The sequence below is a fragment of the Octodon degus genome, unplaced genomic scaffold (assembly GCF_000260255.1).
Source record: "Octodon degus isolate 3935 unplaced genomic scaffold, OctDeg1.0 scaffold00059, whole genome shotgun sequence".
Classification (NCBI taxonomy): Eukaryota; Metazoa; Chordata; class Mammalia; order Rodentia; family Octodontidae; genus Octodon; species Octodon degus.
The window spans coordinates 10126815-10154003 of NW_004524635.1; the positions used below are offsets into that span (position 1 = coordinate 10126815).

A 27189-nucleotide genomic window follows, 5' to 3' on the forward strand; every position below is an offset into this window, starting at 1 on the left:
CTCTTCTAGGATAGCCACACAATGACTGCCAGATGCTGCAAGTCATCTAGCTTTAGTTCATTTGTGGATGGCATTGGGATTGTAACTCAGATATTTATAGAATAATAGTGAGCCCAAGAAAATTCACCAACTCTATTAACACCAAGTCTGAGTTGTTTTCTTCTAATTTTAGGTAAACGGTAAAAAAAATATGTAACATACAAAAAACAACTTGAGGCAAAATTAAAAGAAACAACATCCTGAAGACAAGAGGAAGAGTGAACCCCTGAACATTATTTACAACAGAAACCAGAGAATATTCAGAAGACTGTTGATCATCTTTAATCTGATTTAGGAAGACATTGCTTTTGGCAAACAGGAAAAGAAAACCAGAAAATGGAACAAGCTGAGATGAAGGGAAAACAGGACAAGATGAAAAGAGGACAGGACGAGAGGCCAAGGCAGCAAGCTGGGATGAAACGGGAGCTCTCAGCAAGGAAAGGAGGTGCACGTGGAGCCCAGAATAACAATTTTGAAATTAAAATGACTTTCATGTAGACCATTCCAGTGCATGGTTATATTCCACCATAGGACAAGGAAGAACAGAAAAATGTCTCATTGAACAGACAGGACAAGTGAAGGCACTATAACTAATAATTGTACATTTCTCAAAGAAAATTAGCTGGCACAGAAGTAGTAGCTAAACAATGCAACCGACAAAACTTGTTTAAATCTAGAGGACTGAGAGAAAAGGGGAAAGCTAGATGTGTAGATTATAGAGACTGAACATGATGCAGGAAAAATTATGTAACAGACAGTCACATATCCTAATAATATTTTTCAATTGGATGAAAAAACCCTGATAAGCATCTAGAAAGAAAAAATAAATTAACTGTAAAACAATTGCTAATTTGATTCTGCTAGATTAATTTGCAACTCTGCTAGATTTCAAAGGATGATAAAGCTAATTGAGAATAATGTTCCCAACCAATGTTAAGCTCTTTTTAAAGGTCTAGCTCTGTGTTAGATGTTGAAAATGCAACACTGCCAGTTCTTAGATCCTAAAATGGATAGAAATAACAGTAATTCATCATGGAGGTTGTATGCGAAGATTGAATGATAAGTATAAGTTTTACATGTATGTATATGCTAAGCTGTACCCTTGGAGTTTCTCATTCAGATGGTCTAGGAAATATCCTACTACGTTGCATTCCCAAGGAATTCTCAGGTGGTCTTGATGTAGTGGGTTTGGGAAACTAGTGTGATAATCAGTATTTTACTTGAAAAAAAATGTTTTAGGAACAAGGAGAATTGTTCCTCTGCAATAGAAAAGTTACGTAGTTGTAGTAACTGGGAGTAATACTTTTGAAAATCATGGAGTTTTGTAAAAGCGTCACAGCAGTGCAATGCTACACAGATCAATCACTATGTAATACTTCACGTGTTATATTATTCACATAGCCTGGCACTAGAAAGAGAAGGAGCACCGATATCAAATAAATTAAAAAAACATTAAAAATTGTTAATAGTGTTTATTTCTCCCAGATATTCTTATTCTTAATTTTTGCTTTAATCTATTTATTGTTGAATTTTCAAAATATCTATGCATTGATTTTGTAGTGAGGAAAAAGAAGGAAAAGACTCCAAAAAGCCAATTCAAAGGCTGTACTTTTTGCAAAACTCCTATCAGTCTGGGCTATTAAGTAATAGATCAGCTTTTCTGCAGAACATTAGCAAGTGATCTATAGGCTTTATGTACAAGTAAATTTGGAAAATACAAGCAAAAACACAGTAATTTTTAAATTAAGATTTTTTCTGAACTTTTAAAATACTAACTTGAATAGTCAGTTTTTAATGACAAAGAAAGGACTATTTTCATGGTATGATGACAGAAATGACAGCCACCTTTTAGCATATATTGAATAAATAAGTGAATTCCTGAATTCAACAGATTTATGAATCACTGGCTAAAATATGGCTAATAGTCACTTATATTTTTCTATTTTTGGACCTATACGGAGAATCTCCATTCAAAATCTAGTGTCATTTTAATTATATATATTTGCATTTCCCATTCCCTAAAATACTCAACAAACTTCAGAAAAGTGCCTACTTATTTACACAGACTTTTAGGGAATGGAAATGTAGTCTGATCTCAGCCCAGTATTAGCTCATTACTTCTTCACGTCCCCCAGCCTTCCAACAATTTCATAGATGGCTGTACATCCGCATGATGATTATGTAACTTCAACAAAGTGGTGACCCTGTTCAACACTCATAAAAATGACAATGAATATCCAACTATCTTCTCTCAAATGGGGTTTCTTGATTTCTGAAAGTTGTTGACACTGTATTTCCAAACAATTATTGTATGGCAAAAGTAAAAGCCCATCCAGAATTTTATGATTATTTTCCTTGCAAGCCATCTTTTTTTTTTCCCAGTCTAATTATTACATTCCATCAATGACTATGTGGGCTCCTGGGATTCTTAAGGCCCCTTTATATTGTGCAACTATATTACTTATCAAAAAGTACGAAAAAATGTTTGGAAATACTGCATAACTTAGCAACTAAAATACTGCGGAATGCAGTAAACACCATATGAAAATACTGTATTTCCCAGCATGCACATACACATTATGAGCGCTGACAAGTTCGTGAAATAAGAGAAAAATCGCTACTACAATTTAAATCCTTTATTTTTATCTGAGATTACAATGTGATTTCCTCTGACAAACACAGCACACACTGCCATGGCCCCAAAACATTGATTTAAAAATGTATGATAGAATAAAGGATATTTGAAAAGAAGAATTTAGCAATGACTAGAATTACAGATGGTCATTTTAGTTTAAGCTGTGTTTGTACATATTTTAGTGAGTGCATATATTTGCCCCATAATGGGATGATGAAAGTAAAATATTTTAAGATGGAGTGGGGACCAGGGAGATGGCTCAGTAGAATAAGCGCTTGCCTGACAAGCACAAGGGCCTGAGTCCAATCCACGGTTATGAAAAAAAAATATGGAATGTCATGTTTACGGGTATAAGAATCCTTCATGATACTAGTTTTCTTTAGCCAATATGATAAAATGTAGCCCGGTTAAATTTAAAATGAATCTCAAAACAATTTAGCGAATTATAAGTTAATAAATTGAACTAACCATGACTATACTTTCATTATTTTCAAATACTGTTCCTCATTCCTTTGAGACAGCACAGAGACCCCTCTGATTCAGCAGCACGGACACATCTTTTTAAAACTGATAACATAATTTAAAATATATATTATAATAATGATACCTTGAGGTCTTTACTTATAGCATAGATTATATTTTATAGGTATAATGCTTAATAATATCCAGCACTGTTTAAAGTTATTTATATGTTTTGTCAATCATCTTTCCATTACTGTAACATAATATCTGAGCTAATCTACCTAAAAAGACAAAGGTTTAGCTCTCAGTGGCAGAAATGCTAGCCCATGATTAATAAGCTCTGTCACCTTGAGTGCAGTGAGGTGGCCCATTGTGACAGGAGCACATGACAGAACTGTGTGTCTATGCCTAGGACATGAAAGGAAGCCCAGAAGAACCTGGACTTCTTCTTTCATCTCAGCAGACTGCTTTCAGTGACATAAGACCTCCAGTCCTGTTGTGCTTAACATTCTTAACATTTCTATTGCCTCCTCCTAGTGCCACAGGCTGGGGAGCAGCCTTCACGCAGGGGCCTTTGAAAGATGCTGCTGTGATACACAGGACACATAGCATCTCACTTTGCCTTTCAATAACCATGTAAATTATAAGAAGTGTAATTATTTCCAAGCTACCAAACAGGACATGGAAGATAAGAGAAGCTAATAGCCAGGATTTCACACCAAACTTTCTGTTCTAAGTTCAAGTGCTTAGACAAAGTTCTCTGCTTATGTCTGTACTGTTCATACATAACTGGCAAGCCAACACCCTCCAATATATACTCATAAAATGCACTGATGCAGTACATGAGCAGGATATGTAGCGTTAATGGATATCAATGAGAAGCCTATGGGAAGTCATTTTACTTCCTGAACACCATTCAATTCCTGAATTGTAATTCTCGATTTTCAGATCTCCTGGTGTTTGTAATATAAGAAATGCAACTTGGACTACGGTGATGTACACTTGTAATGCCAGCTACCCAGGAGGCTGAGACAGGAGAACTGCAAGTCCTGAGCCTGACTGGGAAACAGCAAGGCTGTCTCAAAATACAGAAAGGAAAGGGGCTGGGTGATGTGAGTCTCACTTCCACAGGTTCAGTGTCCAGTAGTTCTCCTTCTACCTCAAAATTTTCATGATTTTTTAGATTCACTGTGCAGGAATACTCCAGGCCAGAAGTAGAAGTAAGTGTGGCTGGATGAGTGAGATTATGAAAAGACAAGAATCAGATTCCAGCCCCTACTGCCATTCATGATGGTAATGATAGTCAGTGGTTTTCACTGCCACCAAAACTTCTGATTGTTAAAAGGAAGCTGAAATATTACACTCATCAAATTTTTTTTCAAATTTGTAAATATGATACAATCAGTGAAATAAATTCAAGCATTTTAAGGGCTGGCCAAATAGCTCAGTGGATTAAAGCACCTACGAACAGGTACAGAGACTGGGGGTTTGATCCCCAGGCCTGCTGTGATGTCCCCAACTACCTGCCAGGGCACACTGGGATGGCAATTGAGACTGGGCATGGTGACACATGCCTGTAATCTTAGGAAGCTGCAAATAGGTGGATCTACAAAATCTACTATGAGTGCGATCTTGTAGTGAGACCCTGAACACCCTGTAGACCCTTCCATAAAATAAAAAAAAAGAAAGAGAAAGAAAAAGAAGAAAGAAAGAAAGAAAGAAAGAAAGAAAGAAAGAAAGAAAGAAAGAAAGAAAGAAAGGAAAATCAAAAATTTTAAAACACTGCAGGCTAAAGACAGCATATCTTTAGCCTAGCTTTACAGAATGGGTCACTGGTCTACAACAACAAATCAGCAGTGTTGATTCCAGGATCTCCTATGCCAGTGATGACTGAACCAGCCTGAGGCTTGTGTTGGAAACTTGCCTCCACCTGCTGTCTCAGGAATTCCCTTCCTTTTAGCGTATCCTTTATTCTATGTGGTGGAAGTTTACTTTGGTGTAGAATTCCAAAGGTACTCTTAGGATTTTTTGAGGGCAAAGGCGTACAGGGTCTGCTGTTACTTCTCCATGGGTTTTTCTTTTTTCACAAATTCCAGCTCAGTTCTTTGATCTTTTTTTTCCTTTCTTTTTTATTTATTTAGTATAGGGTTTACAGGGTCTCACTACAAATTGGACTCATAGTGATCCTCCTGTTTTCATCCTCCCAAGCACTGGGATTACAGGCATGTACCACCACGCCCAAGCTTGTTCTTGCATTCTCTCTCTCTCTCTCTCTCTCTCTCTCTCTCTCTCTCTCTCTCTCTCTCTCTCTCTCTCCACTCCCTTTTTTCCATGCTCATTTATCACAAGCATAAGCAGCTTTGGAGCAAAATACCAAATTAATCTTTAATCAAAACCATCGCGTGTTAACACTATGACTCTTTCATGGGAAGCCAGTTTTGCAATATAAGCAACTCACCTAAGCAATGTTTTGTTCTGTTTTTTGATCTTAAAAATGCTGCTTTAAAGGACTGAAAAATGGAGATGTGACTGGAAGGAAGTCTAGAGTCAGAGAGAGGGGAAGAGGGAGAGATAAAGGGAGAGGGAGAAAGAGAGAGAGAGAGAGAGAGAGAGAGAGAGAGAGAGAGAGAGAGAGAGAGAGAAACAGAAACAGAGATGGGGAAAGGCAGAATAAGAAAAAGAAGGAAAAGAAGAGAAAGAGGAAGAAGCTTAAGAAGAAGACAAAGAAGAGCAGGAGAGAGAAGAGAGGAAGAGGAGGAAGAGAGAGAAGAATAGAGGAAGAGGAGGGGGAGGTGTAACTTAGTCAATAGAAAAGATTTCTGCAGATGTTAATTTTCCTCTTTGATTGGAGACAGAGTACAAGGCCAGGTCGCTTAGACTCCTAACCTATGAAGTGATGATCATCAAAAGAACTGTTATAAAAGCAGGTCCTTGCAGAGAGTTGCCATTTCCTATTCTTAATCTTTCTTGTTTCAGCCTTCCAGGCAAGGAGCTAACGGATGTACAGGAAACAAGGGAGTTTATTACATGCACTGGAGTCATGACTCTCCCTGAAACTTTGAAGGACATAGAGGAGAAAAGATAACTATTAATTGATAAAGCACAATTCTACTTCTTTCAGCTCTTATTTTATGCCATTTCCAGATACCCAAAAAGACTAGCAGCCAGTCTGGCTCTGTTAGCTCTCTTGCTTCACCTGTATTTCTTGAGTAGATGCCACATTCCAGATAGTTCTGTACACAGTGAGAATAATGTAATTATTCAACCTGGATGTACCAGTAATGTAAATTCTTACAGCTTTTGATCTATCAAAGGAAAGAACTCTAATACAAATTTTATACAAACAATATCTTGATCTCGTATTTGCACTTATTGTCTCAGTGTTCCCTGAGAATTTATACATGACTGGTTATTCATCTAGATACATGGATTGAACAGATAATTTTTAAAAATACTTGTTTACATGACCAAAAAGTTTTTTTTTTTAAAGTTTCTGAATTTATAATTAAATCATTTAAATATATGAGTCATACAGAACAACAATTGTATAATTACACATTGCAACTCATCTCAATTACAACAGCAAAAAGTTAACTCTCCAAGACTTGGATATCTTATGCATAAAGTGGGAACGATAAAAGTTAGTAAATGAGTGCCAGGGACATAGCTCAGTAGAACAAGTGCTTGCCTGGCAAGCACAAGGGCCTGGGTTCAATCCCCAGTTCCACAAAACAAAAAAAAAGAAAAGAAAAGAAAAGAAAGTTAGAAAATGATGTGAGATTTAAATGAGATAAACTATGAAGGAAATTAGTATGTGGTCCAGGACAGTGTGTATAGCTTTGTTTTCATAATTATGTAAATTTTGATATGTATATTTTGGATATTAAAGCAGGAAACATTACCATTTGTATACGATTCCACAGCCTGACCTCCTGTGTCAGGGGGAGTTCATCTTGGTGTAGTGTGGTCTCAGGCAGGTCAGTTTCTGGAAAGATAATGCCAAAACTTAAGCCTTAATACAGGTCCATTCTATCATTTTCAAGAAAAGAATGTCTTTAAAAATCAATCTCGATATGTCTGATGTTAAAGAAAAGTTTGCGGCTTTGTTTCCTGAAGGAAGATGCTTTAGGCAGCAGGAGTTTCCTTCAGTCCTATTATTCCCATCCTTACCTTCATCCTAAGGACAGAAAGCAAATTTTCTTAGGCAGATCTTTGTTTTCATTGTTGTTGTTGTTGTTGTTGTTGTTGTTGTTGTTGTTGTTGTTGTTGTCATCACCTCTCGCTCATGCCCAGAGGCAATTCCTGTTCAGCAGCAGAAGTAACTGAGAAAACTATTAGGGATTACTGGAATATATTAAAATATTTTGCTGAATTCATGCACATGCAATATTTAAATGAAAATGGAATACTCTTCTCTAAGAAAACTAAAGAAAAAAAGGAGATAGAAATGTATGACCATTTTGTATCTGTATATTCAAAATAGTTAGGATAGATGTACAGGTACTCTCTCTTAATTCACTGAATAGAAAGATTTGTTCTAATAGTGTCTGTGGACAGGATATCATGTCTGCATCTTGTACATTGAATAACCACTAAGACAACAATATGCAATGCATTAATTATTGAAACTATCCTACTAATCTGTTTTGAAACTGTCTCATTGCTATTTGTTTCTCAATAAAATTATTAAAAAAAAACAAAAACAAAACGAACAAGAAAGAAATTTATTCTCACCTCACCACCATATCAGAAGGAAATCAAATGGTACAACAAAACTTTTGTTCATGTTCCATGTCTCTTTTTTGTTTGTTTGTTTTCAGAACCATGTCCTTTTTTTTTTTTTTTTTTTAAACCGGGGATTGAACTCAGGCCCTTGCCCTTGCCAGGGAAGCGCTTATTCCACTGAGCCATCTCCCCAGCCCCTCCATGTTCATTTTGTTGAAAGGTTCAAACACCTTTATGTATGGTGAAAAACAGAACTTTCAGGAACTAATAAGGTATTAATGTAGCATAAGTGTGTTAGAAACAAAACATTTTTGACTATGGCTCTATGTGACCATTTTGCATCTGAAAACATGGTTTCTAAGTACAGGTCTTGCAAACAATGATTTCACTCCAATTGCAATTATTCCGCTGAAGTATGGAATTCTGGAGTTATCTACCTGGCACTGCTTTGAGACTATGGAATCTCATCTCCTGTTTGAAAGGAATGGCAGCTCACCTAGTTTTCATTTTTTGCTGGGAAATACCATTACTAGGTCCTTTTGTTAAGTCAAAATAGACCGGGCAAGCCACAAGTAGGCCCTGGGTAAAAAGTCCTCTAAAGTCCTCTATGTCAATACATGGAAAGATCATTGAAAGCCACATTGTGCTACCCTCACTTCAAAGCCCATAGCAAAAATTCCATTTGCTTAAAGAAAGCCAAAACACTGACATCAAAGCATTTAGCATCTTGTATTCAATGCACAAAGACATATTTAGAAGAAAGACTCCTCCTTTATTATGATAGTACCCCAGCCAGGCATCAGAGATTCATTCTGATAGGGTCTGAGAAATGCAGCATTAGATGATGTCATTGTATGAACACCGAAGACTACTTACAGGACCCCAGATGGTATAAATGCCTATGCAACTGAACTATTAGAAGAATCCTGGAACCAGGGTTCTGTGTGTGACGAGTGTAAGGTAGCTCACGATTGTACTATCTTTTTCATCAGGTTGGTTTTTACATCCAGTAACTTCCACGACTCTCATAAAGTTAAATATTTTGCCTTATTGTGTCCCAAAGTACATAAAAAGAGGTCAGGCAACTGTCATAATTTTAGAGTAAATTTTATAAATTTAAAGATGGTGCTTAGCTTCTTAAAGTATATTACAGAGATTTTTTTTTTTTAAATCAGGAATCAAACTTAGAAACTTGTGCTTGCCAGGCAGGTGCTTGTGCCACTGAGCTATCTTTTGGCTCTTGCAGAGCATTTTAGAAGAGAGCCAAGAAATACTTTGTCCAGGAGAGTTACACAAGTTATAATGGATGAAGTTACCCATAGGACCAGCTAAAAGCAGTTTTGTCATTCATTCCCTCATTCATTCATTTATTTTTCCTGTGGCTAATATGAGCCAGAAAGTACAGTGAGTCCTAGCAGTATGGTTCTGAACAATGGCTATCGTGTTCTCTATTACCTCGGGCTTCTTAGTCAGTAAGGATAACACAATAATATTACAAACACAGAAAATGATGTGCACATTGTGCCAGTACATGGAGGGAAGCTCACAGCACGTGGTGAGTAGGGGAAGCAAGAGTCCAGCTTCCCTAGAACTCAGAAACAGCAGCAGCTGCGATGGGCTCCAGTCAACTTGGCCAGAGTAGGGGGTGGGGAGGAGAGAAGCTTGAGACTTGGTGTGAAGACTAGGAAGTCCTACAGGTCAGAGACAAGCAAGGCTTTCTGCTCTGTTCCGTCTCATAACACACTCCTAAAATCATCTGTTTCAATGACCTCCATTAAAATATTATAGCATAAGAACAAAAAATAAAAGGAGAAGTTTGTATCTCAAATTCATCTTCTCCGTTATCTCCATCATAGTCTGAAACAAGCATTCTGCCATGTGCTGTAGATTTTGGTGACAAGCATGATGCCTGGTGTCTTTAGCAAATATCATATGTAGAAGTGGCTCTTCCCCCATCAACATCCAGATAATTTTAGAGGACAATGCTTGACTCATTTGTCATTTTCTCCTGCCTCAGCGCCTAGCTCTGAATTCCTACCTGGACCTCACTGAGTATTTGTTAAATCAATAACAATATTTTTATATTTACATCCTGCTTTGTTCCCAAAAAGGATGAAAGAGGAAAAGGAATTGATTTCCAGGGGATGATAAATGAGTGGACTGCTCTTGGTGCTCGAGCCCACATCCTGTCTCTGTGTGTAAGAACTGGGGACAGAATGACGTTGCTAGCCTACCTTCTTCACACCTGTGCTTGCTTATTGATTTCATGAAATACTTGTGACAGCTTCACTATTCTCCAATAACGAAATGCGGTGCAGGCCCTCTGCATTATCCTTCTTAATGGGCCATTATTTTTCCGAGGGATGTCCAGAGATGGACTCGGTGTTGGCAAGTTGCAAAGAAGTGGACACGACAGTGTAATAGGAAGGAGGTGATTATGTCCCATTATTGCATCAAGTGAAGGGAAATCGAAGACGCATAGCGGTCTATTGCATAAGTCCCTCTCTCAGGCTCTTACGCGGAAGACTCTGTAAATCAGGCCTGCTGAGCCTATACTGAGCAAGCCCCTTGCCCGCTTTCCTTGCACCTTCTTTCTACACAACTGTTGGTGTTCTCCACTGGCCGATTACCTGAATTATTTTCTTCTCAAAATGTGACACAAAAGTTCACCAATTCCTTCTAACTCATAACACTTTAAAATTGCAACTCCAAATTATTCCTGTGAAAAGAGCTGATCTTTATGACTCCTCGGGGATTTCTTATTTTAATCTGAAACCTTCAGAAATGGTTCCGTTTTGTGGAAATGATGATGGGAACGTCTGCCCTTAGCAGTTTTTATGTTCAAGGGCAAATCAACCTCTATACTTGCTAACTTTAATTTTCCCAGGGTTATGAGACTTTAATTTGATTCTTTATCCAGTGTGCATAAAATGTTCACTGGAATTTGCATAATACATTTATTGTATAATCACTCTTCACATTGGTTACCTGTTTCCTCAAATGAGCATTACTTTTTAAAGCAATGTATAGTGTAGTGTAATGTGAACTTTGTGACTAAACAGAATTAGGTATATCTCTGCTGGACAAAGTAAGAGAGAAGAGGAAAAGAAGCATGTCTTTGTTCTGGTATAGGGTATCATATAAAAATAGCCTGTTCATGCAGTTTTAAATATTCATTTTCCAAATATAAGCAGAAGGAGGGCTCTATTTAAAATATAAAAATGCATTATGTAGAGGAGGGGATATACTTACCCTGTTTCTGTCCTTAGCATATTTTCAAAATAAGTAGATTAATCAGGGTCCTTGATTTCAGCATATTTTGTGAAGAGGGTGAGGAAGAAGGAGACAGTGGTTGCCTTAGGCATTATATTAGATGCAGTAAATGCACTTAAATTTATAGTGTCCAGGGCCAAAACGATTTGGTAATATTATCATCGCCCTTAATTTTGGTTGAAGATTCTGTGCCTAATTGCTTTCAATTAGCAGAAGTAGGCCTTGAACCCAGACTGTATGAAGGCATCCTCTCTGCCCTTTTACCACATCAAAGTGTTTTCTGTCAAATACCTTTGTCTCCTGTGGGCTGCCGTAGCAGACTGTGTGCATTCAGCATTAGAACTGTCTAGGTACAGTGTGGAGGAATGTTTGGCAAAGAGTCTATAAGATTGGAAGATCAGTTAAGAGACTGGAAGAGGTGACATTAAAGAGCTCCACACACCCTTCAGTTTCATGGACACTGACCTGATGAGTGCGGTGGTGTAGTATAGGATGTTTTTATCTTCCATGTCCATATGGGTTACCTTGGGATCTTGTCAGACCATAGAACCTAATTCAGTAGATCTGAAGTGTTCCTGGAATTCTTTATTTCTAACAAGCTACACCTTGAAGATCTATAGCAAAATAGCAAAGGCAAAGTTGTAATGGAGAGCATCTCTCAGATAAGACCTACCTGGCCTCTTCTAGCAGAATCATTTTAGGGTTATCTGGTCCAGATTCTTACTAGAGCAATTATGTTCACAGCCTATACTGAGCAGTTTCCTAAACCACATCTCATCCAACATGTCCTTAGATCCAGAAATACTGTCTAGGAGGGAGAACATTTCAACTTCAAGTCCGAAATCATCATCACTTAAAGAAATATGAAGTATTTGGTACCAATGCCAAGGTACCAACTTACAAATAGTAGTGAATTTCCCAGGGACGAAATATATCTTTGCTGAAAAAAAAAATACTTTCAACTTACAAATTCCTAAGTAATCATGATAAGGTAACATGAATTTTAAAATTCTTAGTATACTTTTTAAATCATGGGTCATAAACTTTGTCCCAAAAAGCCTTGATATTTTTAAAAAATTTCTTGGAAATGGGCCCAACTGAATTACAGAGAGAAGGAAAATGAACTTTCAATCTTTTGTATTATAAAAAGTGGGTGTTGGGATTCAGTTACTTCCAGCTATCTTTGGTTTATAACATATGAGTCCTATCGTGAAACCTGTTTAAAAATTCATAAACTTAGGAAAAAACACTTTTTAAAGGTTAGAGGGCTTTGAAGGCATGTATTCTATTTCTATTTTACTAATTTAAAAATCCTTCCAAATTTAGAATGAGATCAGTTTTGCATCTTAATACATATTTAGTCAAGGTATACTCTAGAACTCAGGAAAGTTTGAGAAGCAGGCAACTGATAAACTGAAAATATTAGACAGATAAGATTAGAGAAAATCACATTTATGTGCAGTATTACTGAAGAATCAGGCCATAAGATTATAAGAAAAATCTCATAGAAATTTGGTTAAAACATTAAAGAATCAAATTTACTTAATTTATTTTAGGTTGTGGCATCAGCAACTTTTCTCCTATATTGGCTACAATTTCTACATCAAAATTATACAACTTTTAAAATTGGGAGAAAAATTATAATTCACTTTATATGGAAATGATATATAATTAGAAAACATTTCATAAAGTGGTTATATTTTATGATTTTTGATAGCAGGAATTATATGGCACTACTAAATAAATCCAAAAGATATTTATTTATTTATTTATTTACTTATTGCAATTTGTAATCTGAACTTAGGACCTCATGCTTACCAGATAGACATTGTGATGCTTAGCTATATCTCTGGCCCAAGAGCTTTTAATTCATAAAGTAGCAAGATTTTAAAAATTGGTTCTAGTTACTTTTTCAAGTGGTCCATCAGCAGGAATCCGAGGACAGTTCTTAGGAAAGTAGAATAATATACTAAGGACTTACAGGAAATAAACTTAGATTTCACTCATATTATTTTCATTTGATTGGCATTTTTAAACCAAATGCACATAAATTTTAATAAACAGCTAGAATTGCATTTTGTATGTTAGGTGGGTTGGTGTAAATTAATTCTAAGGTCCAAAAAGACATAAAAGCTCCCATGACTCATAGCGATAGAGGAAGTACTTGCAGACTTATTAAAAATACTGGGGCCCCAAAAAAAAATACTGGGGCCGAGGAGATGGCTCAGTGGAATAAGCGCTTCCCTGGCAAATACAAGGGTCTGAGTTCAATCCCCAGTTCTGGAAAAAAAACAAAAACAAAATAAATTAAACTAAACTGAAAGTATAGCCTATAAACATGTAAGTGAATAGTGGAATGGATTTAATAAAATATGAGCATACATAAATGAGGAAATTCACAGATACAGTTGAGGAGAATACTTTTTTATTTTTTAAAGAGTATAAAAATAGTAAAAAAAATAGAAACAATACAGAATTTCACTAAACAAAATGATAGGAATTCAGCAATTGTTACAGTGCACATTGTTATCTTCGAATTAGTTGCTCTGATTATCAAATGTAACAATGCAAAATTGGTCACAAAATTTAAAAACCGTTAAGCATTAAGTGCTCTTTCCAATGGACCAGTAGAAATCAGCAGAAAAAATATTCAGTCTATCCTATGGTCATTTTATACAATGGAGAATCACCCAGCTATTCAAAAGATAAACTCGAGGCTTTCATAGGTAAATGGGTGTAATTTTTTTTTTTTTTTTTTTTTTTTTTACTGGAGATTGAACTCAGGACCCTCCACTTGCCAGGGAAGTGCTTATTCCATGGGGCTATCTCCCCGGGCCTGATGGGTGCATGTAGAGACCAGGCGCATAAGTGAAATAAATCACATCAGCATGTGCAAACTTCGTATTGTCTCCCTAGTTAAGTAGAATCTCTCAAAGGATTTTAAAGTGAGTTTGTCAAAGATTTTGGGAGAGGAATTCATGGGTGGAACCTGTTGCCAGAGTAATATGTACATAAACAAAGAGATCTTTGAAGACCTAGGGTGAATTTGTTAGAATGCATGGTGTAAGAAAAATAAAGCTTGCATGTAATGTATACATTTGGAATGGATTACCTCATATGTAGTATTTACTTGCTCTTCCATTCTTCACTGAGCTGCTTATTAATCCCATGACCATTTTTAAAAATTTATTATAAATGTCCACTCTAAATTGATGGGTGTTTAGGAAGGGAACATTTCTCCTATACAGGGGATTAAGACAAGTTTCTCATGCTAATGGCAGAGGCCTCTGAGTAAGAATATGAGTTAAGGTACCTGGGAAGGGAGGCAGGCTACTGGGCAGTTGATGCGCCCATACTGAGGTGATCATTCCTGCTCTTTGCTTGGAAGAACAGTGCGTAGTTTTATCCTTCCATAAGGCTGCAGCAAGCAGAAGGAGAGAAGGATGGAGTGGCCACTGCTGTCTTGGTGGGGTCTTCCTACCCCACTGTGAGTTGGGGATTGTACAGCTATAATGAAGATGTTCAGCTCGCTTGTCTCCTACTTACGAACTCCGTGGGACTGTTGGATCGATCTCTTGGGTTTGCTCCTGGACCATCTTTGCTAGCTTGGACTTCCTGCGCTTCTGGAGGACCCACAGCTCCCATAGACATGTGTTACATTTGAATCATTGAACACTGCCTGATAGTGAAGGAAAGTATTGTCTTGTGCTTCACAGAGGTCAACGCTGCTATTTTTAGTCAAGCAGGGTGCTCCTTTAATCTCCACAACATGTAATAAAGTGATGTCGGTCCAGAAGAAACTATGGCAAATGAGGGAGTTTCTTTAACTTCAATAAAGCATCCTGATCCCACTGAGTGCATAGGATCTAAATCCCAATTTTGATTTTATTCAGGATAAAGGAGCAGATTTTCTCTTTTAAAAATCAATAGAAGGGCCAGTGAGATAGCTCAGCGGATGAAGCGCCTGCTTAGGCACGCGCAGGGGTCGGGGTGCGATTCGTGTACCACATGCCAGGCGGGCTCCGCCCCGAGGCACGCTGAGGCCACCAATTCCAGGTGTGGTGGCGCACACCTACAATCCCAGCGCTGGGGAGGCTGAAAACTGCAGGATCACTACAAGTCCGAGCTGTGTAGTGCGAGCCTATAACAACCAAATATATTTTTTAAAAAATTTAAAAATCAGCTGAATGGGGGAGGGGGCACTGATAGAGTGGCTGCCTGGCCAGCCCGAGGTCCCGAGTTGGATTCCACGTAACGCACTCCCCCGCCAAAAAGAAAGACAACTAAACAGGCTGAGGAAGAAAACCTGTTTAGGCCCTTGAATTTTAGTTTAGTTTAATAAGACATTTTGGCCAACGTAAATGGAACAAGAAAGTGTCCCATCTACAGCTAGCACACTACTGACTACTTTGTTCTCCAAATTTGTCATTTGTGTGTAGTTCTGTTTTTTTTTTTCCCCCTCATTTTTCTTAAGAAACAAAAAACAAAAGCAAAATAAAAAAACCTTTAGAAACATATGGAATTTCACTGAAGAAGAAAAAAAAAAAGACAGGAGTTCAACAATAGTTGCTAGGGCTGGCGAGATGGCTCAGTGGAATAAGTGCTTTCCTGGCAAGCCAAGCACAAGGGTCTGAGTTCAATTCCTAGTTCTGCAAAAAGAAAAAAGGAAAAAAAATAGCTGTTATATTGCATATTGTTGTCTTCGAAATAGTTGTTCAGGGGGCCAGGGAGATGGATCAGTGGAATAAACACTTCCCTGGCAGGTGCGAGGGTCTGAGTTCAATCCCTGGTTTAAAAAAAAAAAAAAAGTTGTTCAGATTACCAGACATAAGTATATAAAATTGGTAAAAAATTAAAAAGAAGAAAAAACCCCTGCATTTTCCCCCACTAGGGAAATGCCACTTAAGACCTATTTCTTACCCCAGTGCTTAAAGTTGCCACTCATATTCAAAATGTCTGGAGTTTGGGCTCTGGAGACAGTTCTGTGGTCTAAGCACCCGCCTGGCAAGCGCAAGGACTGGGGTTTGATGCCTGGTACTGCAGGCCGTACAGGTCCCAGAACCTTGGTCCAGCTGTGCTGGGCACAAAAACTGGCTCTGGTGGCACATGCCTATAATCCCAGTGCTGGGGAGGCTGAGACAGGAGGATCACTAGGAGTCTACGCTGCACAGCAAGACCCGGTACCAAGTAAATTAAAAAAAAAAAAATTAAAAATGTACTGAGTTTGACCCTCCTGGACAGAAACAGTTGCTGCTTTAGAAAGCTAGCATTTCTATCTTCCATACTATAGAGATTGCGCTCTGCATTTCGTGTTTAACTTAACTGATTTCAGCCATCCACATAAACTTACAGACAGCTAGAAATATCCACGTAAATTTAGTCTGAATAATTATAGCTGTATGCCACTTATGCAAGGTAGCCTCGCTCAGTTATTCAGCTCTGTTGAATAAAGCTCCACACCAAAAATCCTTGTACTTTGTACTATGTGAACGTAGTTCAATAACATGAAGATACTTTTGGTTCATTTACCATTTTGTATACAGACTTATAACTTAACCCTCTCCCATATGGGAGAGGCCTGGTCCCTGTATTTAACATTCCTTTTGAAGTCTCCTAGACCATACATTCTTTGACAAGAAGAGCCATGTTAGAGCTGTTTTTGTTTCCTCACAGTATTTTATTTTATTTATTAATTAATTTTTTTTAATTTTTTTTATTTTATTTTCCCTCACAGCATTTAACACACACTTTCCCTGCACATAGTAGGCACACGGTAAATTTAATCATAATCACATAGAAAAGCACAGTATGATTCAGCAGTATCTCCAGTGGCAGGCAAATCCTATTCCAAAAGCTGTTATCTTGTTTTAGTGTTTCTGGCATTAGAATATCCGAATGTTTGAATAATTAAACTGGAACATCCAGGCAACATAGCGAGGCAACTTATACTTACTGTACAAGGGGATATTTTTGGCCGTCCAATTTGCCTGCCTTTGCTCGGTGTTTGAGGTCGCGGCTGTGTACAGTCAGTGCATAGACATCGGTACCCATCTGATTTGCCTGCTGTGGGTAGGTGTTTATGGCTGCAGCTCTTTCTACATATGGTACCTGTGTTTTTTCTTTACTTTGTAAAATCATCAGAGTCTTGTTCTGAAGATGTTTCAAAGCATTTCAGTTGGTGTGTAATGGTTTAAAGACCTTTTTTTTTTTTTTCCCTCAAAGTAAGCAGTGGTATTTCTGGTTTTTGCTTTGTAGTAGAATTTTCTTTGCCTTTATGTTTTCATAAATCTCAGGTAAGCTGTCTGGCTAGTCTATTAGTTCCCATGTTGTATCCTGGCTTAATCTTAGGGTCACAGGAAATTGATGCAAAGGAAGATATTAAAGAAATAATTTTGTTATCTTTTTAATTTTGTAAGTGAAAAATAGCTAGGAAATTAATTATTTCTCTTCATTGATTACTGTTTTCCTCACATAAAGTAGAGAACTAGTCTTTTGAAGATGTAGGAAAAGTCCAGCAGAAATAGAGAGGAGAGGAGGGGCCCAGATGCCACCAGACATGCAAGCTCCCTACAAGTCCCCATTCCCTCCCTGCAGCTCTGTCTGCCCACCCTGAACTGAAATGGACACAGAATGCTGTGATACCTAAATAGAAGGTGGAGGAGTTTATGGAAAGGTGATTCTTAAACACTGTGAACTTTGAGTCGAATTTCAGTTGAACGTGTAATTCTTAGCCAAAGTGTTCACTTACTCCCTTTAGAAATCACATTGGACTCACAGCTGGATTGCCTTTGAAAGAAGCTGGGTGTTCCACCGCACCATCTGTGCTTGCAGTAGGCTTTTATGGCAGTCATTCTGAAGAGGGAGAGCAGTACAAATGTTGTGAAATTTAGTGTGCAGTTGCACTTTGAGCGTTGAGTCTCCCTTGGCTGGCTACAGATGCCACTGCAAATTGGAAGCAGGAGTTCTGGTTTTATCTTGTTTCCTTTCACACATACATGAGCACACACACACACACACACACACACACACACACACACACACCAATCCCATCCCGATGTTCATAAATAAATAAGCAGTTTGAAAATAATTTAAAGAGCCCACACCACCGTGGACATATAAAATAAGCTATTGAAAACAATGCAAAGACTTTTAGTAGAATTCCAAACGGCCATCCCATGGTGGTTCAGTCCAATAGCAGTGGTCTCAGAATATGTTACCCGCGGGTGTATTAATAGGAACAACACCTGACTCCCCCCTGGTAGTACTACTGTTTGTAAAATTCAGTTGTTACACATGTGTATCTCTTCTAAAAAGTCACATGGTCGGTAGTGTTGTAAAAATAGCAAAATGTTGAACTAGCACAAAAGATTTAAAGCATTTCTGAGAAGCATTGATTGGATCTGTCATGGAATGAGTGCATTTGGAGAATGACCTAATTATCACAGAGCTCATTCGTTCTCACTGCTCTACTTCCTGCTAATTGCAAAACTGCTGGCCTCCTCCCCCCTGACAAGGAAGAAAAACAAGGACAGGGGTGTATGGAGAGAACAGTGACATTCAGTTTTAATTCATTTGAACCTGCTGCCAAGCAAGTTTAATTACATAATTGAGAGAGTGAGATCGGTGGGCTTCCAGCCACTTGGGCCTGAGTTCCTGATGGTTAGCATTTGCTCAGGTTCTGCTGGGATTTTAGCAGTTACTGTAAAGGATTATTAGTTGGGGCTGAATGAATCTCCCTCCCCTTCCCTCACCAGATGTAGGTACAGAGGTTCTTGTTCTCAGACTTGATTATTTGTCATTAAGGAAAGCAAATTGAAACCAAATTGAAGCTGCTTTCTACCTCAGTAAATGCATCATTATTCTTTAGCGGCGGCCTCATACTTCATTGTGTTCTCTTCTGATGGTGATGGAGTATCTGCCGTCATGCAAAACTCGGTAATGCAATGTTTATTTCCAGAATGGGAGTGCATTTCTGAATTGCTTAAGGCACTTTTACCCCTGAACTTTCATTTTAATGAGTGAAAATAGATATAGAAGTCATGTAACTAGGAGACATTCTTCAGATGTGGTGGCTTGTCCTTTATAAGTTTGTTCGTGGAGTCCTTGCTCCTCTGTTGGCTCTGTGCCATCAGTGCAGATGTTTTATACCAAGGGGCCGTTCTCCCTTGCGGACATAATGATTCTTCAGACGTGCTCTTTCCTCAAAGTTCAGCCATAAGTTCCCTGATTCAGAAAAAGCTCAGAGTGTCCCAAGCCCTCCCACAAATGTCTTGTTTGGATGGGAGTTCATCCCTGGAGACCAGCTTCTTGATTTTGTAATATCCTGTGTAATGTGTGGGGGTGAAAAGAACAGGAGGAAGCCAGAGGGAAGAAGCCCTGCTACAGCGAGTTGCAGGAGGCGCGGCCTGCAGCGCTAGGCTGCTTGGCTGGGCCAGTATAGCTGACCTCAGGCCAGACTGTGTAGCTGACACTGTCTTTTTGAGTTCAAAGGAATTAATAGACATTTTTGTCAGGTACTCCTCATGGTGGTCCATAAGATAACTTAACATCTTTTAAAATGTTTTCTATTTATTTTAACTGACATTTATCAAGCATGAGACATGAGTTAAGGACAGTTCTAATAACTGAGTTATACAAAGAAATACCACCTAGTTACCAAGAACACTTTGATTTATTTTTCAGTTACTCTAACCCAAGGAGGAGGATTTTCTCATATGTCCTACATCCCCCTACCTGTCTGCCTTCTAGAGAGCAATACTGTATGTCTTTCTGCAGCCTTAATCTTTTATTATCTGCTTTGCCCTTCCTACCAACATAAAAAATGCAAAGACAATTATCTGTCCTATAGGAGGTAGTCAATAAATATTTGCTGAATGACTTCAATGAGTCCCCAGTGAACCTCCACAGTAGAGTGAAGTAAAAAGCAGCCAAAGATAGCCATCCCTCACAAGCACACACGTGTGCATGCACACACACACACACACACACACACACACACACATCTTAAAGTAAAGCAACAGAAAAACCTACATAGACTTCATATTCCTTGATAGTTAAATCTGTCCTTAATTCTTCTTCTCAGTCAAGAAAACTGGAAAAGCCCTGGCAACCCCTCTTACTGTCACATCTTTCTCTTGTTCTTCAACTTCTCATGTGGGCTGCAGGTCCCACTGCCTTCCTGGAGAAAATCATGCCCCTGGCATCACGCTCCTCAGCATGCTGTGCTGGCCCAGGCTCCCTCCTGCCCACTCTCAGTTTCATCTGATGCAGTTTTCTTCCTACTTTCTGTCCTATCCCCCTTTCCTTCTCTCTTCCTGATTCTTCTTCGAACTTCTTTGCCATTCACTTTTTCATCCGGCAGCTAAATTCCAAATACTGAATTTTTATAATACACTGGATTTTTTTTCTATTTCTGTCTCTGTAAGTAACACTTTACATTGTTTCCCCTCTAATTTATATTTTAATCCCATTACCTTTTCTGAGCACTATTCCAATAGATCTGCCCCTTGACATTTCTACATAGATGTCTCTCAAGCTTTGCTGACTCAGCATATCTCAAACCAGTGTTTCTTTGTTCCCTCTCTCCTGTTGGAGCCTCCACTATCCTCTTTCCACTGTGGATTATGGCAAACAAAACAAGACAGCCAAACAAATCAGTCAATGACCAATTTTTATCTTTGCTACCCTTACTTCCAACCCAGTCAATCGATCAGCAAATCCTATTAATTCAATCTCCAAAATATAACTCAATTTATTTTACCCAATCAGCTTTACTGCCAGCCCCCATTCCTCTGAACTGTTTCAAAGGCCCCTAAGGCTTTTCCATTATTCTGCTCTTGCTGTCCTCAACTGTTTAATCTTCTGCTAAGGTGTGATTTTGTAAATGTAGATCATTTCATGACACTGATTCCTAAAACGGTCAATAATCTAGTTACATTCTATATTATATATTTCCACTTCCTTTCCAAGAACACATGCCATTTTTAATCATAGATTCATTTGCATAATTATTGGATACTTCTCCCACTACAATCATAGGTTGCATAAGGGTGGGAACTGAGAGTATTTTAACACTTTATAAACTGCGCTAAGTATGGTACCTAATATTAGATGAAGAAGACTTTATTATTGGGGGCTGGGGAAATAGTTCAGTAGAATAAGCTCTTGCCTGGCAAGAGCAAGGGCCTGAGTTCAATCCCTGGTTCTAAATAAAAAAAGATATTTTTGCACGATCCTACACATAAATGAAGAAAATTGATCAAACCCTGAGGTGAAAGATGGTTCTTGTCCATCATTTGAAGAATTCTCCATTAAATTTAGCCACTCCCTTACAATTACATGGAGTGAAAGAGGTAGATTGAATTCTGTATTTGAATTATTTTAATCCAGGTCCTACTTTTAAATCAGGTAAATTTTTTAGGAGTTAGGTGCTCTCCCAGGTGAGCTTCAGAGTGACTAGAATAGTCTACAAAAGAGTATTATAAAACAGTTCATAATATGGTGTAATAGAAAGGCCTTGGTTTCACATACTGTATCTGCCAATTAGTGAACTGTGATCTTTGGCCCACTCTAACTCTCCAGTGCCTCATTGTCTTCATGTAGAGTAGGCAGGAGGCCCATATTCCAGAAAGCTCTTATGACTTCACTACTTGTCAGCAGGTCCATTATGCAGCATAGCTGCTGGAGCATGGAAGAAAATGTCTAAATTTTATTTTTTATCCTTTTTTTTCATTACTAAGCTTCTTGACTTGTGCTACTTTTTCTTTCTCCTTTTCCTCTTCCTATTTCATCTCAGTGGGTGGTAATACTTGTGTTATTCACATAGTTTGAATTTTGTAGAAAGAGAAGAATTAGCAGTACTTACAGAACAGACTTCTCTTTGGATTAGAAATACAAACTTCACAGCTTCTCTGCCCAGCTTTTCAAGAGCATTTTATGGTACACTGCTGTGTAACAAGTTCATTTCAGGATAACATGCTGGGAGGGAGAGAAAGAAGACAGAATTCGAGGGGAGAAAATTAAAAAGTTAATTAAAAGAAACAACTTGGTAATTGGATTTCTTTGCAGTCATCTTTGTTTATTGGGATGGGGGCTCACAGTGCATGGTTAGAAGGTACGTTTTTGTTGGACACCCCAAAACTTCTAAATGAGACAAGTATAAAAGTATGGAGTAAAACCCTGCCTAACAGATGGGAAAATGTGTTGGAAACATATGGCAGGCTTTTCAGGAGAAGTGGACAGGGCTTCCCTCATACTCCTTCTTGAGGATTTACATTTTTAAATATTCTTGGCGGCTGACATTGCTCTTGGGCTAAGCCCGGGCTGAATCCCAGCTGGCTTAGCAGCGTGCACGCTTCTCTGCTCCCTGACTCTGGCTTTCTACCTTGGGTTCATCTTGCACACACAAGCACACAAACAACAATCAGAACAACTTCTCTGCCCCACCCCCGAGTCCATTCTAGTATCAAATAAGCAAGATGAGCATTTTTTATTTGTAAAAGTTTGAATATTTATGTATTTAATTATCCTTTTTTCACAGGTCATTGAAGAGTTATAATAGTTTATTAAAATGTTATTGCAGAAAGAGTCAAAGTGCCAGCTGAGAAAGAAGCAGAGGCTACTGAAGCCTGACAGTGCCTGCCTGCAATCCCAGCACTATGGAGGCTGGGCAAAGAGATTACAAGTTCAACCCCAGCCTTGACAACATAGTGATTTAGCAAGACCCTGTCTCATTTTTTTTTAAAGTGGGGTGGAGTGGCTAAGAACACAACTCAGTGGTAAGAGCATGAGTTGAATGCCTAACACTGGAAAAAACAAAAACAAAAATGTAGAAAAACAAACACAGGGTTAGTAATTAAGTTCAGATCTATCTCACCCACAGCCTTCATTTATCCATGCAGTCAACTTGTACGTAATGGCCAACTTTGTGGCACATACTACACAGTTGCTGTTGATAATCCTATGCAAATTCTTATCATGGCTCTTATTAATATCAGTGTTTTAAGGCTTTGAAAAGTAATTATAGATACACTGTTACATCTGCCCTCCATAGCACTCTCTGGGAAATGAATTCTATTTTCCTCAAGAGGTATATCTCCCAAAACAGGAAATGCTCCCGATTTGAGAACCTTTGTCTTCAGTCAGGTCATGTTCAAAAGAACTGAGTGCAAGTCTGTCTACAAACCGGAATTCATCAATGTGAATGAGGTGTGCTGCCTGTGAGCACTAACGAGACCTTTGTGTTTCCACAGGTTATGGTTTTGTAGATTTTGACAGTCCTGCGGCTGCACAAAAAGCAGTAGCATCTCTCAAAGCAAATGGCGTACAAGCCCAGATGGCCAAGGTAAGACTGTATGTGTGTGCATGCGTGCGTGAGTGAGTGCGTGTGCGTGTGTGTGTGTGTGTGTGTGTGTGTGTGTGATATGTTGCTCACTTGCTGTGAGCTCACTCTACTTTGGTGGACTGAATATGTAACAATTTGGGCTATATTTATTTTGCAAGAAAAATAAAGTCTATAACTGAATTTGTTTAGAATAATTTGGCTGAATTATTTCCTGGTTTCTTTGTGTATGTGTATTAGCGTGCATATATTTATATTTGTTTTTATGGTAATCATGTTACTGATTTCGAGGATGCTTTTAAAATACTGTGTTTTGCCTGAGAAAGGAGATGAGTTTGTATGTGTTCTAGGTTTTCAGTAAATAGTTTTTGAGTAGTACACTTATCAGCACTTTGTTTGTAACTATGCTAAACCTTGTTTTCATTCTTGTTTTGGGAAGAAATGAGTGCTGAATGATGGGGTTTCCTGACCTATGCTGAGAAACAGCTTATTAAAGCACACTTTGTTTTGCTGGAATTGCTCTTTTGCCCATGTAGCTGAATGTTTCTTAGGTAAAATTTTCCCAGATATTAAAATTTTTCAATACTCATTTTATTGAAATTTAGCAGTTTTCTGGAAATTTCTGTTTAAAAGTCTAATGCATTTTCTATCTATAAAATAACTTATAGAAGTTTGCATTCTAATTGCAGTCGTAAGTTACACATGTGATAAAATAATAGAGAAATTACATAGTGTAGTGTCAATTTTCTGCTTTCCTTGTTTATTTATGTATGATGTAACCTTTGGGGAAACTAGGTGAAAAATACAGAAAATCTCTCTGGACTATTTTTGGAACTTTCTATAAATCATTAACTGTTTCTAAATAAAAAGCTAATATGTATTATATATATTTATGACATATATATATATGTATATATTATTGACATTTTTCAGATATGTGCATTACTATAGTAGTCATTACAGATTTGTTCACACACTATCCAAGTTTTAAAATAGTCTTTCCCCTTAATTTTACTAAATGTTTTATTTCCAAATGGGCCAAATTGTTGAGATCCTGGTCACTGCATTCACGCGATGCACATGTATTTAGGTGATCTCAGCTATCCCCATGGAATTGAGCATTGTAACAATGGAATAAGAACATGATTGCTAATCTGAATTATTTTATGGTTCCTCAAAATTTTGGAAACCACTTCATGACTTCAAGCTTAGATTTCTTGAGGTAGGCTCCACTAGTTCTCGTCATCTGTTGTTGTCTTCTAGCAAGATGATGTAGCCCATGTCTATTAGCCTAGGGTTACAAGTTATTTCCCTTGTGCAGTGGTTTGGTAAACTGATTGTCCTTTATGATACTTTAATTGCTATTTAAGGCAATATAAATTAGAATTTGAATTCTGTCATCTGTGTAATGTATTCTTCATTAAGATCATGATAATTTCCTGGATTTGCATAACCTGGAAGCTTTGAACTTGCTCATAAACTAAGATTGATGAATTTGATTTTTTTCCTTTTTTTTTTTTTTTTTTTTTTGTACTTTAGGGAAGGGTCTAAAGGGTGTTCAGGGTCTCACTACTCATAGTGATTCACCCATTGATAGCCTCCCAAGAGCTGGGATTACAGGCGAGCGCCACCACACCCAGTGTCATTTGCCATCTCAGCTCGCCCCTGGGGCAGGGCTGGCACAACAGGCCCAGGAATCGAAGCCCCAGCCCCTGCACCTGCATGCAGGCAATTTAATCCATGATATTTTTTAATTCATAAGAAAATTATATACATATCTTGGGTTCATGATGTTTGGTAAAGAGTTAATGGTAACCTAAGTAGCAATTTCCTGTGCCCAGAAAACAAATGATAAAATATAGCTGTTATATACAAAATATACTTGAATTTGAATGAAAACACAACCTATTGACAAGAAAATGAGTATAAAATTGGTTCACAGAAACTTGTCATTAGTATACTTTTCTTCTATTGTTTCTAAAAACCTAGAAATTTAACTAATTGCTAAAGCTAATGAATATGGTATTTTTTCTATTGCTTTAAATAATTTCAGTATGTATACCATATATATATTTTTTTTTGAATAAGAAAAAGGGAAGAAATTTGACCTGCACTTGTAAGTTCTGGGGAGCCACTCTGAATATGTCTCTCTATTTCATGAGATTCTGGTCCGCGGGGAACATCTCTTCCCATATGCATAGGGAAGAGATGTCTTCATCTTTTTCCCTGTGCATGTGCTAATCACTGACATCTCATAAAGTCAAGAGACTATCAGAGGAAAAATAGTAAAGAACTTTTAAAAATGATTGTTTATTCAAGCCAGAATTGGTGTGCTTTGAAGTAAGAAGATCCCAACTAGAATGTGTAAATTCACTTACTTCTACTGTTACTCAGAGGTTTTACAACTGTGCTGTCAGTCAGAGGAACCCTTTTCTTCCGCAAAGTTTGAATCAACAACTTAGTAGTTTAGATTCACATCTGCCTACTGGGAAACTTGCAGCAATAAATGACTGTAATTTAGCTATCCCTGAAGAAAATAAATAGCTTCCCTTTGACAATGAAATGGAACAATCTTGACCACCTGTATTCGCAGATTTCTCACTGGGCTATTGGATTTCAGGGCACTTTTTCCTTTGTCCTAGTGGTCACTGTTATTTATTATCTAAACCTGCAGTCCATAGGGTGTGTGGAACTTGAAATTTTGTTTGCCATTTAAATATCTACTGAATAGCCTTCTGCATCTTTGTTCTTATCAATATCCTACTATGCATGTTCTGGTGTCACATACCCCAGGATTTTAACATAAAAATGCTACAAATAACCTAGGTTCCTAGTAGCAACCTGAAGCTAATGTGAAAATCTTCATGTGAATTGTTTTATTTAACAAACTTATTCCAGTGTGTACACATGCAAACTCCAGCAGATGTGTCAATGAAAAGGAATTTAATAACAAATTATCTAAAGGAGGTAATTAAGAGTAAACAACCATGAACACAAACTAACATGTTCGGTATAATTGTTGTTTTGGCAAAAATGGGGTTTCAGGATCAAAGGATATGCTTCCTTAGGAAACACAGATTTAGGATATTTTAGTAATCCATACTAATTAACAACACTGGCCTTGAATCTTGATGCTGGCTACACCTGGCTCTTGTCACCTTGGCTAGGTAATATAAATATTTCTAAAATGCTATAGTATTAATGCTGTACTTAGACTATGAAATTGTCATCACATTTTTGTATCAGTTGATATTGCAAGCTGTTTTTCTTTCTTTCTTTTTTTTTTTTTTTTTTTTTTTGCGGAACCAGGGATTGAACTCAGGCTCTTGCACTTGCCAGGGAAGCGCTTATTCCACTGAGCCATTTCACCAGCCCCAGTCAGTTGATATTGCATAACCTAGGTTATACCTAGGGTATAAACACTATATATTTTACCCAGAGTACAAACAGTATACATTTTACCTAGCCTCAGTAAAGACTAGGTAAAGGCTCATGATATGACATTTGAACAGGAAACTAAAAGGAACAAGAGGAGTGAACTCGGCATATGTTTATTTAGAAGCATTGCTGGATAATTCCCACATTAAGCTAAAGTAGGGGGATCAAGGAGATGGCTCAGTAGAATAAGAGCTTGCCTGGCAAGTGTAAGAGACTGAGTTCATACTCAGACAAGGGTCTGCTCTCTAGAATCTATAAAGAACTAAAAAACACCAGG

The 27189-nt window shown here is 37.8% G+C and overlaps 1 protein-coding gene across 9 annotated transcripts in view; it reads left to right on the forward strand.

The window, feature by feature from the left end:
- The window catches only part of Rbms3 (RNA binding motif single stranded interacting protein 3), a 726581-nt gene that overhangs the window by 288215 nt on the left and 411177 nt on the right, over positions 1-27189 (forward strand). For all 9 annotated transcript variants that reach the window (XM_023718499.1, XM_023718500.1, XM_004634210.3 and 6 more), the window contains one exon: positions 23386-23477. In XM_023718499.1, coding sequence (XP_023574267.1) covers positions 23386-23477 — 92 coding nt within the window. The remainder of the gene's footprint in view (positions 1-23385; positions 23478-27189) is intronic.